At 44.8% G+C, this 13,066-nt stretch overlaps 2 protein-coding genes across 4 annotated transcripts in view; one reads left to right on the forward strand and one right to left on the reverse strand.

The window, feature by feature from the left end:
• Window positions 1-13,066, reverse strand: part of TNFRSF13C (TNF receptor superfamily member 13C) — a 328,540-nt gene that overhangs the window by 53,577 nt on the left and 261,897 nt on the right. The window lies entirely within an intron of this gene.
• Window positions 1-13,066, forward strand: part of XRCC6 (X-ray repair cross complementing 6) — a 40,156-nt gene that overhangs the window by 26,163 nt on the left and 927 nt on the right. For all 3 annotated transcript variants that reach the window (XM_060189053.1, XM_060189055.1, XM_060189054.1), the window contains exons 9-12: window positions 417-578; window positions 1,760-1,889; window positions 9,740-9,840; window positions 11,933-12,046. In XM_060189053.1, coding sequence (XP_060045036.1) covers window positions 417-578; window positions 1,760-1,889; window positions 9,740-9,840; window positions 11,933-12,046 — 507 coding nt within the window. The remainder of the gene's footprint in view (window positions 1-416; window positions 579-1,759; window positions 1,890-9,739; window positions 9,841-11,932; window positions 12,047-13,066) is intronic.

The raw sequence follows: 13,066 nt of genomic DNA on the forward strand, positions 1-13,066 counted from the left end.
ATTTTTTTATTTTATCATTTATTTTCCCTTTTGTTGCCCTTGTTGTTTTATTGTTGTTGTTGCTATTGATGTCGTCATTGTTGGATAGGGCAGAGAGAAATGGAGAGAGGAGGGGAAAACAGAGAGGGAGAGAGAAAGATAGACACCTGCAGACCTGCTTCACTGCCTTTGAAGGACTCCCCTGCAGGTGGGGAGCCGGGGGTTCGAACTGGGATCCTTATGCCGTTCCTTACGCTTCACATCACATGTGCTTAACCCGCTGTGCTACTGCCCGACCTCAGCTCTGGGTTCATCACTTCCTACCTATTCAAGTGTCATAAGTCCTTTTAAGAACATGGAAGATAAATTACTGTCTTGTAAATGGGCTAAGAGGTGACTCCTTTAGGAGGTTGACCTCTGGGACCTCTACCTTCCAGGAAGTTCAACTCTCTTCAATGCTCTACTCACCAAGTGTCTGGAGAAGGAAGTCATGGCAGTGTGCAGATACACACCTCGTCAGAATATTCCTCCTTATTTTGTGGCTTTGATGCCACAGGAAGAGGAAGTAGATGACCAGAAAGTCCAAGTGACCCCCCCAGGTATGTGGAAGAAATTTTTTATGCTTCTGAACCTTGCTCAGTTTTGAATTCACTCATGAGATCCCAATTCAGACTTGAATAAACTTGAATCTTCATGAGTGAGGTCTGGAAAATGTATTTTTGAGGCTTTATAGGTGAGGAGGTTCACCCAGTAGAGTTTAAACTTCACTGTGTGTGAAGCCACCATGTAAAGGGAAAGCTTCCTTCACAGGCAGGGAGGCAGTACTTTCTCTGTCTCTCTATCCCCTCTGTCTTTTGCCCTCAAGAAGGAAAGATAGAGAGTAGGGAAGAGAAAAGGAAGAAAATTGTTTGTAGGGAGCAGTGGAATCATGTAAGTGCAAAGCCCCAGGAAAGCCCTGGCGGCAGAAAAAAAGTACTGGGCTCTGCCAGTAGTGGTGGCATTAGGGAGGGAGAGCTTAAAGCTGACTCCTTTTGCTTAGAGCCATTAGCACTGGCTGCAAGACCCCCTCACTGGGCAGCAGCAGTTGGTTTCAGTTTAGATATTTTTCATCTTTCTAGAGCCAGTCAGTAACTGGAATAAGTTCAGCCTGGTAACCTCTAGCTATTCCCTTCTAGCAAGTGGTGGAAGGTAGGGGGCTAACGGTAGAATTTGCAGCTTAGATAGAGGTCTCATGGAACTGGGAATTAGCCCTCCAGAAAACTAGCTCTGGATGTATTAAAACAAACAAACAAAAAATATATAACAAAAAACATAACAACAACGACAAAAAAAAAACCCCAGAAACGGAACTAGCACTGACAGGACATCTGAGGGAGGAGAATACATACCTCCTGACTTCTTTCTCCCTCTGGAAAACCCAGAGGGAGTCTATTAGACACATGTTAACAGGAACCAGCTGATGAAGGAGAAACAGGGTTGGCAGGTTTGAGCCCCATCATCATAGGATATATTTTGGAGCTGAGAGTCAAAGGACGACTTAGTAACTGAAATCTTTTTTGTGAAATCTCAGAAAACCTATCTCCTCCTCTGTGGTCCAGGAGGTGGCACAGTGGATAAAGCATTGGACACTCAAGTATGAGGTGCAGAGTTCAATCCTCAGTAGCACATGTATCAAAGTGATGTCTGGTTTTTTCTCCTCCTGTCTATCTCATGAATAAGTAAGTAAAATCTTAAATAAAGAAAGAAGGAAAGAAGAGAAAATCCTGTCTCCTCTCTTCAGGTTTCCACCTTGTCTTCTTACCCTATGCTGATGATAAACGGAAGGTGCCTTTTACTGAAAAGGTCATGGCGAACCCAGACCAGGTAAACAAGATGAAGGCTATTGTTCAGAAGCTCCGCTTTAAATACAGGTGAGTAGTGGCTAATTTCAGGTTTTCTTCTAGAACTGTCTTCTGAGTTGAAAGTTTTGTTGTTGTTATTATTCTTTTTTTGTTTGTTTCCTAACCTGTCAGTTCAAAGTCTTAATAGATATTTTTAAAAGACTAATAAAGGGGCCCAGTGGTGGCATACCTGGTTGAGCACACATGTTACAATGCACAAGGACCTGGGTTCAAGTCCCCAGCCCCCACCCGCAGGGAGAAATCTTCACAAGTGGTAAAGTAGTGCTGTAGGTGTCTCTCTGTCCCTCTCCATCACCCACCTCTCAATTTCTGGCTGTTCCTCACAAATAAAGATAATTTAAAAAGGGGGGGGGGGTCGGGTGGTAGCACAGCAGGCTAAGCATGCATGGTGCAAAGTGCAAGGACCTGCTTAAGGATCCCAGTTCAAGCCCCTGGGTCCCCACCTGCAAGGGGGTCACTTCACAAGTGGTAAAGCAGGTCTTCAGGAGCCTATCTTTCTGTCTCTCCTCCTTTCTCCATTTCTTTCTGTCATATCCAACAACAACAACATCAGTAACAACAATAATAATAACCACAGCAACGATAAAACAACAAGGGCAACAAAAGGGAAAAAAATAGCCTCCAGGAGTAGTGGATTCGTGGTGCAGGCACCGAGCCCCAGCAATAAACCTGGAGGCAAAAAGAAAAAGGACTGATGATATGCTGATAGCTTACCCAGTAGAGTGTAGGCTTAGTACATGTACCAGGTCTTGGGTTTGAACTGCAGCATCACAGGGAGCTTCACGGACGGTGGGGGCAGTGGTGTGGTGGTCCAGGACCTATGTAAAAGTCAGTAAGCACAAACACAGACCAAGAAAATATGATGTGATTCTTTTCAGTTAACTGATAGGGTCCTTATGAAAAACTATAAAGATTCTTACTATATTAAAGAGTGGAATTGTACCAAATGTACACAGCTAGTTATGCTTAAAAAGCCAGAATAAGTCACTGAGCAATTTCATGAAAACAGCAGTTAGAAGATTCTTAATTGGCCTTCATCTTTTTTTTTTTTTTTAATATTTATTCCCTTTTGTTGTCCCATTTTTTTAAATTGTTGTAGTTATTATTGTTGTTGTTATTGATGATGTTGTTGTTGTTGGATAGGACAGAGAGAAATGGAGAGAGGAGGGGAAGATGGGGAGAGAAAGATAGATACCTGCAGACCTGCTTCACAGCCTATGAAGCGACTCCCCTGGAGGTGGGGAGCCGGGGGCTGGAACAGGGATCCTTACGTCGGTTGTTACGCTTTGCACCACATGCAGCCTTCATCTTTATTGCTATCTTATTGTGAATAAAAGTAGGTAAATATAAGTTATTAGGGGATTAAAAGAGTGATTATATCATCTGAGTCCTCTCACATGTATATTGACTTATTGCTCGAAAGCTGTATGACAGCAAGTATATATATTTTTTCACTTTCTATAATGTGTCTCCAGGCCACTTTTCTTATTCCTAGCCAAAGCTTATTTATTTGCTTTTTTTGGGTAGTTTGTTTTTTGCCTCCAGAGTTATTGCTGGGGCTCAGTGCCAACACTATGAACCCATGGCCCTTGGTGGCTTTTTTTTTTTTTTTTTTGTTAGGACAGAGAGAAATCAAGAGGGGAGGGGAAGTAGAGAGGGAGAGAGAAAGATACCTGCAGATTTGTTTTACCGTTTGTGAAGTGTCCCCACTTTAGGTGGAGGGCAGGGGTTTGAACCAGGTTGCTTGCTCAAGGCCTTGCACATAGTACTTGCACATAACTGGATGCACCACTGCCCAGCCCTCTGTTTTTTGTTTTTTACACAGAGGCAGAGAGAGAGAGAGAGAGACCCCAAGACCACAGCACTGAAACTTCTTTCACTGTGTTGAGGTCCTGGCTTGAACTTTGCTGGTACACTTGCAAAGCAACACACTACCCAAGAGAGCTGTTTTGCTGACCCTTTCATTTCTCTCCTTTTCTTTTTCTTTTTTTAAAATTTTTATTTATAAAAAGGAAACATTGATAAAACCATAGACTAAGAGGGGTACAACTTCGCACATTTCCCGCCACCAGAACTCTGTATCCCATCCCCTCCCTTGATAGCTTTCCTATTCTTTAATCCTCTGGGAGTATGGAACCAAGGTCATTGTGGGATGCAGAAAGTAGAAGGTCTGCCTTCTGTAATTGCTTCCTCGCTAAACATGGGTGTTGACAGATCAATCCATACTCCCAGCCTGTCTCTCTCTTCCCTAGTGGGGTGGGGTTCTGGGGAATCGGAGCTCCAGGACACATTGATGGGGTCATCTGTCCAGGGAAGTCTAGTTGGCATCATGCTAGCATCTGGAACCTGGTGGTTGACAAGAGAGTTAACATACAAAGCCAAACAAATTATTGACCAAGCATTGGACCTAAGGGCTGGAATAGTGCAGATGAAGAGTTGGGGGGTTCTCCATTTTGTAGATAGCTAGTAGGCATATTTTAGTTATATTCCAAAGGGCCTGTGCCTATACTAGTTTTTTTTTTTTTTTTCTTCCCTGAGCCTGACACCTGATATGCAGGTGGATCCAAGTTATTGTCTGGGGAGATGATGTCATGGCTGGAAAAAGCACCAGAAAGCTGGATCAGGGAAGAGAGTAGCTCCCTAATATGGGAAAGGGGTATAAATATTGTTGACTGTAAACCCCATCGATTTGATGTGGGCCCCATATTCAGCTTAGGAGCCTATGTGACCTCTGCATCCCTGTAGATCTGAGCTCACATTCTGTGGACATGAGTAGGAACATTCTAAGCTGCCCCAATATCGACCCATCTTCCTCAGGTGGAGCATAGACTATGTTGTCCATCCTCCCTTTCTTTTTCTTTCCTTTCCTTTTTTTTTTTTTGCCTTATTTTATTTTTCATTGGATAGGACAGAGAGAAATTGAGAGAGGAAGGGGAGACAGAAAGAGATAGAATGATAGGGCAGTAACATGATAGGGCTGGTTAAGTGCACATAGTGTGAAACTCAAGGACCATCATAAGGATCCCAGTTCAAGCCCCCGGTTCCCTTCCTGCAAGGGGGGTCGCTTCACAAGCAGTGAAGCAGGTCTGCAGGTCTCTCCCCCTCTCTGTCTCCCCTCCTCTCTCCATTTCTCTCTGTCCTATCCAACAATGACAGCAATAACAATAATAACAAGGGCAATGAAAGGAAAAAATATATATCAATCCTAAAAAAAAGAAAGAAAGAGGGAGTCGGGTGGTAGCACAGCGGGTTAAGCGCAGGTGGCGCTAAGCACAAGGACCAGTGTAAGGATCCTGGTTCGCGCCACTGGCTCCCCACCTGCAGGGGAGTCGCTTCACAGGCGGTGAAGCAGGTCTGCAGGTGTATATCTTTCTCTCCTCCTCTCTGTCTTCCCCTCCTCTCTCCATTTCTCTCTGTCCTATCCAACAACAACGAGATCAACAACAACTACAACAATAAAACAACAAGGGCAACAAAAGGGAATAAATAAATAAATAAATAAAAATTAAAAAAAAAAAAAGAAAGAAAGAAAGATAGACACATGCAGACCTGTCTCACTGCTTGTGAAGCATCCCCCCTGCAGGTGGGGACCCAGGGGCTCAAACCGGGATCCTTGTGCTGGTCCCTGCACTTCATACTTTGTACACTTAACCCGGTGTGCCACCGCCCGACCCCCTCCTTTCTTATCTTTATGATTTCTCTACCTTCCCTTTCCCTTCTTTTATTTATTGGGGGGATTAGTGGTTTACAGTTGATAGTAAAATAGAGTAGTTTGTACATGTGTAACACTTCTCAGTTTTCCACACAATTCCACCCCTGCTAGGTGCTCCTCTGCTGTCATGTTCCAGGACCTGAACCCTCCCTCCCACCCCAAAGTCTTTTACTTTGGTGCAATACACCACATTTATTTTCTTTTTAAATTATCTGTATTTATTTATTGGATAGAGACAAATTGAGAGGAGGGAGGAGATAGAGAGGGAGAGAAATAGATACCTCCAGCCCTGCTTTGCTGTCCTTGTTTTTTCTTTTTTTTTTATTGTTGTAGTTATTATTGTGGTTGTTACTGATGTCGTTGTTGGACAGGACAGAGAGAAATGGAGAGAGGAGGGGAAGACAAAGAGGGGGAGAGAAAGACAGACACCTGCAGACCTGCTTCACCGCCTGTGAAGTGACTCCCCTGCAGGTGGGGAGCTGGGGGCTGGAACCGGGATCCTTATGCTGGTCCTTGCGCTTTGCGCCATGTGCGCTTAACCCGCTGCACTACTGCTGGACTCCCCCAGCCCAGCTTTGCAACTTGTGAAGCTTTCCCCCTGCAGGTGGGGACTGGGGCTTGAGCCTGGATCCTTGAGCACTGTAATGTGTGTGCTCAACCAGTTGTGCTACCACCCAGCACCCCACATTTCTTTTTTTCTTTTGCCTCCAGGGTTATTGCTGGGGTTTCAGTACCTGCATATGAATCCACTGCTCCTGGAGGCTATTTTTGCACATTTTGTTGCCCTTGTTGTTTTCATTGTTGTTGCTATTGCTGCCATTGATGTTGTTGTTGTTGGATAGGACAGAGAAATGGAGAGAGGTGGGGAGACAGAGAGATGGAGAGAAAGACAGACACCTGCAGACCTGCTTCACTGCTTGTGAAATGACCCCCCTGCAGGTGGGGAGCCGGATGCTTGAACCAGGATCCTTTCGCTGGTCCTTGCGCTTTACACCATGTGTGCTTAACCCATTGCGCTACCACCGCCCCCCCCACATTTATTTTTTTTAAGAACCCTGAAAGCTACATTTTGTGTTTACTGATGGATGAGGCTGAGACCAGCTGGAGAGCGCCAGGTCTTTCTGGCTCTAAATATCCTCTTTTCAGTCCCAGCTGCAGCTTCTTCTTCTAGCGTTTGCCATTCTTCCGTAGCCAGTCAACAGCGTCAGGTTGAGCCTGATGTAAAGTTTCGAGACCTCCTTTGAATCTGGAGAGGTGGCAGTCATTGACTATGTGGGTCATAGTCTGTCTGTAGCCGCAGGGGCAGTTCGGGTCGTCTCTGGCTCCCCAGCGATGGAACATAGCGGCGCACCGGCCATGGCCTGTTCGATAGCGATTGAGGAGGGCCCAATCATAACGTGCAGCTAAGGATGGGGAAAAAGTCTGAACTTCCTGCTCCATCTCCTCCCAGCTCCCCTTCATTTTTTCTCTGTGCTTACTTGACCCTACCTACTGCCTTCACTTCTGTCTCAGCCCACGGTTTTCAGGTACAGACAATTGGCAAAGCAGGTCTGCAGGTGTCTACCTTTCTCTATCCCTCTCTATCTTCCCTTCCTCTCTCAATTTCTCTCTGTCCTATCTTATAAAATGGAAAAAATGGCCTCCAGGAGCAGTGGACTTATAGTGCCGGCACTGAGCCCCAGTGATAACTCTCAAGGCAAAATAAAAAAGGGGATGGTAGTGTCAGGTGGTACCATTGCCAGTTAGGCACACATGGTGTGAAGTGCAAGGACTGGTATAAGGATCCCAGTTCGATCCCCCAGATCCCCCCCTTCAGGGGGGTCACCTCACAAGTGATGAAGCAGGTCTGCAGGTGTCTCTTTTTCTCCTCTCTGTCTTCCCCTTCTTTCTCCATTTCTCTCTGTCCTATCCAACAACAATGACATCAATAACAACAGTAATAGTAACCACAACAACGATCAAACAACAAGGGCAACAACAACGATCAACAACAAGGGCAACAAAAGGAAAAAAAAATAGCCTCCAGGAGCAGTGGCCTCGTGGTACAGGCACAGAGCCCCAGCAATAACCCTGGAGGCAAAAAAAAAAAAAAGAAAGATTGGGAGTTGGGTGGTAGCACAATGGGTTAAACACACATGGCGCCAAGTGCAAGGACTAGCACAAGGATCCCTGTTCGAGCCTCCAGCCCCCCACCTGCAGGGGAGTCGCTTCATAGGCGGTGAAGCAGGTCTGCAGGTGTCTGTCTTTCTCTCCCCCTCTCTGTCTTCCCATCCTCTCTCCATTTCTCTCTGTCCTATCCAACAGCAACGACACCAATAACAACAATAATAACTACAACAACAATAAGAAAACAACAAGGTCAACAAAAGGGGGGGGGAAGAACTGATTTTAAAAATAAATAAAAAGTTCTTTAAAAAATTTTTTCCCAGCATAAGAATCCGGGTTAGAGCCCCCGGCTCCCCACCTGTAGGGGAGTCACTTCACAAGCAGTGAAGCAGGTCTGCAAGTGTCTTATCTTTCTCCCCCCCCTCTCTGTCTTCCCCTCCTCTCTCCATTTCTCTGTCCTATCTAACAATGACAACATCAATAACAACAACAAGTACAACAACAATAAAAAACAAGGGCAACAAAAGGGAAAAATATTTTTAAAAATTAAAAATTTTTTTTTCCATGCACGAGGCATGAAAGCAGTGCACTAAACGTAAAGTATGTATTAATGAGAAATTGAGAAGCAGCACCATTCTGCAATAAGCATCGCGTAGGCCTGAACTCAGGCCTTTGTACTTGAGGATCTGATACTGTATCCACTGTGCCATCTTCCAGGCCACGTATTTTTTTTTCAAATTATGAGAGAGAAAGAGGGAGAGAGAGAGAGAGAGAAAGCAGAGCAAGAGAGTAAACTACTGCTCAGCTCTGGCTTTTGGTGGTATTAGGGATTAAGCCTGGGACCTAGGAACCTCAGGCATGAAAGTCTTTTGCAGAATCATTATGCTGTCTTCATATCCCTCAAAATAACTTTAAGAGAAAATTGGAGAAAGAGAAGTTGATTTGAAGAGACAGGATTCTCAACTGTATTTGTTTTTCTCAGTTGGCTTTAAGGACTGTGCCTTCTCAGTTGGGTTTATTTCATTTTTGTCCTTTTATTTATTTATCCATTTTTTTCCTTTATTGGGGGATGAATGTTTTACATTCGACAGTAAATACTATAATTTGTACATGTATAACATTTCTCAGTTTTCCACATAACAATACAGCCCCCACTAGGTCCTTTGTCATCCTTTTCCAGGATGTACTCTCCCCCTCACCCCCACCCCAGAGTCTTTTACTTTGGTGCAATATGCCAATTCCAGTTCAGGTTCTACTTGTGTTTTCTCTTCTGATCTTGTTTTTCAACTTCTGCCTGAGAGTGAGATCATCCCATCCATATTCATCCTTCTGTTTCTGACTTATTTCACTTAACATGATTACTTCAAGCTCCATCCAAGATGGGTTGAAAATATTGAAGTCACCGTTTTTTTAATAGTAAAAAAGTAGTATTCCATTGTGTATATAGACCACAGCTTGCTCAGCCACTCATCTGTTGTTGGACACCCGAGTTGCTTCCAGACTTTGGCTATTACAAATTGTGCTGCTGTGAACATGGGTATACACAAATCTTTTTGGATGGGTGTGCTGGGTTCCTTAGGATATATCCCCTCTTTCTTTCTTTCTTTCTTTCTTTCTTTCTTTCTTTCTTTCTTTCTTTCTTTCTTTCTTTCTTTCTTTCTTTCTTTCTTTCTTTGTGTCTCCAGGTTTATTGCTGGGGCTCGGTACCTGCACTATGAATCCACTGCTCCTGGAGGCCATTTTTTTCACCTTTGTTGCGGTTATTATTGTTGTTGTTGATGTCATCGTTTTTAGATAGGACAGAGAGAAGTAGAGAGAGGAGGGAAAGAGGGGGCAGAGAAGGTAGACACCTGCAGACTTGCCTCGCCGCTTGCAAAGTGACCCCCCTGCAGGTGGGGTGCCGGGGGCCGAACCAGGATCATTATACCGGTCCTTGTGCTTTGCACCATGTGCACTTAACCCACTGCGCTACCACCTGATCCCCTCTTTTATTTTTTTTAATGTTTAAATTTTGATTTTCCAATGTGTGTTGTTTTAACAGAAGTGACAGCTTTGAGAACCCAGTGCTGCAGCAGCACTATAGGAACCTGGAGGCCTTGGCTTTGGATTTGATGGAGCCGGAACAAGCAGAGGATCTGACATGTAAGAAGGCAGAGACTGGGCTGAGAAGTTCTTTTCACAGGAGGCTTTCATTTCACTCTGGGCCAGTAATGTGGGTACATTTCCTTGCACCCTCTGAAGTCTTCATGTTATTATCTAGAACATCTTTTTTTCCCCCCTTTTTTGTTGCCCTTGTTGTTTTTATTGTTGCTGTTGTTATTCATGTTGTCGTTGTTGGACAGGACAGAGAGAAATGGAGAGAGGAGGGGAAGATAGAGAGGAGAGGAAAATGCACACCTGCAGACCTGCTTCACTGACTGTGAAGCGACCCCCCTGCAGGTGGGGAGCCGGGGCTGGAACTGGTATCTTTACGCCTGTCCTTGGCGCTTTGCGCCATGTGCACTTAACCCACTGCGCTACCACCCAATTTCCAGAGCATCTTTTTACAGAAAATTTCTAGAGCAACTCACATTGCCTGCCAACAGAATTGGCAGATTCTGAGGAGAAAATGCCAGGCTTCGGAGACCTGCCTCTGAACTAGGCCACCCCATGACCAAATGTTGATAAAACAAAATTTAAAAGAATCTCTAGGGCCTGGGAATGCAACTCAGTGCCAGAGCACAGTCTTCACATGTATGAGGCCCTGTGTTCAGTAATCTCAAAAAGAAAGTGTTAGTGATAAAAACATGCATCAGTAACATTCATTGAGGTCTTGCTGTGTGCAAGTGCCATTGTCTTATGTGCTGAGTCATTTAGCCCTCATAACTATGAGTTAGTTATTACCTTTGCTTTACAGAGACAGAGCTGTCCGAGCACTAAGTGATAAGTGGTGGGTCTGGATTCAGAATCCACGGAGTCTAGCCCAGAATCCTTGCTCTAAAGTGCTGGTACTGCCTCCGCATAGACTACAGGCTCTGCCTTGAGAAACTACCTCATTACCCACTATCAAGGAAATTTGCCATGCCTCTCAGCCCCCTCATCTGAGATTCTCTGAGTCCGTATCTTGTGATTCTCTTAAGTGTTTCATTGGAAGACATGTGAAGTTTAGTGGATAACTATCCACTGGGGAACAGATTGGATTTCATGAAGACTAGACAAGCCTGCTTATCTTCGAGGTTTCTTTACGGATAGAACAGCGATAATGTTAAGCTATTAGTAAAATACAGGCCCAGCACTCAAAATAATCAGAACAGTTGTTCTCTGTTTTGCCGCAGGACCATTTACTTCTTGACCTGGGCTGCCACCTGGTTCCTTCTGTCTTCAGGACTGTAATGCTTTCTTTAAAGTGATGTTTTCTCTTTCTACTATTTTCGAATCAGTTTTAGCTAGTATATTATTTCCAGTGACCTGAATTACCTAGGTTCCTATACTCAGCCCCTCTTTTCCCCCTTTATGTTGGTTGCCTTAGCTGCTCCTGCAGTCCCTTCCCTCCCCTCCTCTCCCCTTTCCTTCCCTCCCCTCCCCCCTAATCCCCTTCTTTAATCAGAGCTCGACTTGGCTCTGGCTTATGGTGGTCCTGGGGATTGAACCTGGGACCCTTGGTGCTTCAAGCATGAAAGGCTCTTTGCACGACCATTATGCTATGGTCCCAACCCTCACAGCCTTTCTGACCCCTCTTGTGTTCTAGTTTGCCGTGTGCAGCATCACAGGACATAGACAGTGTCCACTCCGTATCTACCTCCTGACCCTAGTCAGACTGTAAGTCTCCTGCAAGCATGGACTCTTCGTTTGAATCCCCAGAATTACCTCACTTTTTAATTGTTTGCCCTTTAGTTGTCGTCTGTCTTCTCTGCTCTACTCTGTAAAATGGAGAGCAAATTTACTGATACTGTAGGTTATAAAATGAGTTGTTTTTTTTTTTTTAAAGCTTCTGGGTCCAGGAGGTGGTACAGTGGAGAAAGCATTGAATTCTGAACTATGAGGTCCCTGACATCCCGTGTGCTAGAGTGATACTGATTCTCTTGCTCTCATTAACAGATGAATAAATCTAAACACACAAACAAAATGCTGCCTCCGCGTGGCTCTTTCCCTCTCTTCCTCCAGTTAGGTGATTTCTCCTCCCTATAGAATTGGAACTAGACAGGAAGCCAGGGTTTGGGACCCATCAGACAATTTTTGTCTTTTCATTTTCTAGTGCCCAAGACTGAAGCTATGGATAAAAGACTGGGCTCCCTGGTAGATGAGTTCAAGGAGCTTGTCTTCCCACCAGATTATAATCCTGAGGGGAAAGCTGCTAAGCGAAAACAAGGTGAGAATCTAGGTGTGACATCTCAGTGGTTACTTTCTTTTATTTCATATTACTCCTTGACAGTGCTGATCTGGAGAAAATATTTAGTACAGCTAGGCTTAAAACGAGTACCAATCAACTGGAACATGATTCAGAAACTAGACATAGGGAGCCGGGCGGTAGCACAGCGGATTAAGCTCATAGTGTGAAGTAAAAGGACCAGCAAGGATCCCAGTTTGAGCCCCCGGCTCCCCACCTGCAGGGAGGTCGCTTCACAAGTGGTAAAGCAGGTCTGCAGGTGTCTGTCTTTCTCTTCCTCTCCTCTCGATTTCTCTGTCCTATCCAACAGCAAAGGCAACAAAATGGGGAAAAATAGCCTCTGGGAGCAGTGGATTCGTGGTGCAGGCACTGAGCCCCAGAGATAACCCTGGAGGGAAAAGCAAAACAAACACCCCCCCCAACATTCTGGTGGTTTGGGGGCCTGGTGCTGGTGTACCTGCCTAAGCGCACACATTACCATGTGTTAGGGCCCAGGTTCAAGCCGCTACTCCCCACGTGCAGGGGATACTTCATAAGCAGTAAAGCAGGTTTGTACGTCTCTCTCTCTCCAACTCCCTCTCCCCTCTCAATGTATTATTATTATTTTTATTGCCTCAAGTGTTATCGCTGGGGCTTGGTGTTTGCACTATGAATCCACTGCTCTTGGAGGCGATTTTTTCCATTGTGTTGCCCTTGTTGTTGTCATTCCCATTTGGGAATACTTATTGATTATAACCCTTTGTTGCTACCTTTGGTGAAGTAAAGCCAAATTTGGGCCTTGCTTACCTAACAGACTTAAAAGGAAGTAGATCTGTGAGGTTAAGTTGGTGGTTGTGTGCTTTCTCCCTTTTGAGTCACAAGTGGCTCCTTTAGTGGCCTGTGTGAAGTGCTGTCACTGGACTTCATGCCTGTGCACATTTTGGTGAATACAGTCAGGTCACACATGCTTGTCACCATCACATATACTTGTAAATGCTCTCTGAAGCAAGCAAGGATGGAGTG

Source organism: Erinaceus europaeus, chromosome 4 (assembly GCF_950295315.1).
Source record: "Erinaceus europaeus chromosome 4, mEriEur2.1, whole genome shotgun sequence".
Classification (NCBI taxonomy): domain Eukaryota; kingdom Metazoa; phylum Chordata; class Mammalia; order Eulipotyphla; family Erinaceidae; genus Erinaceus; species Erinaceus europaeus.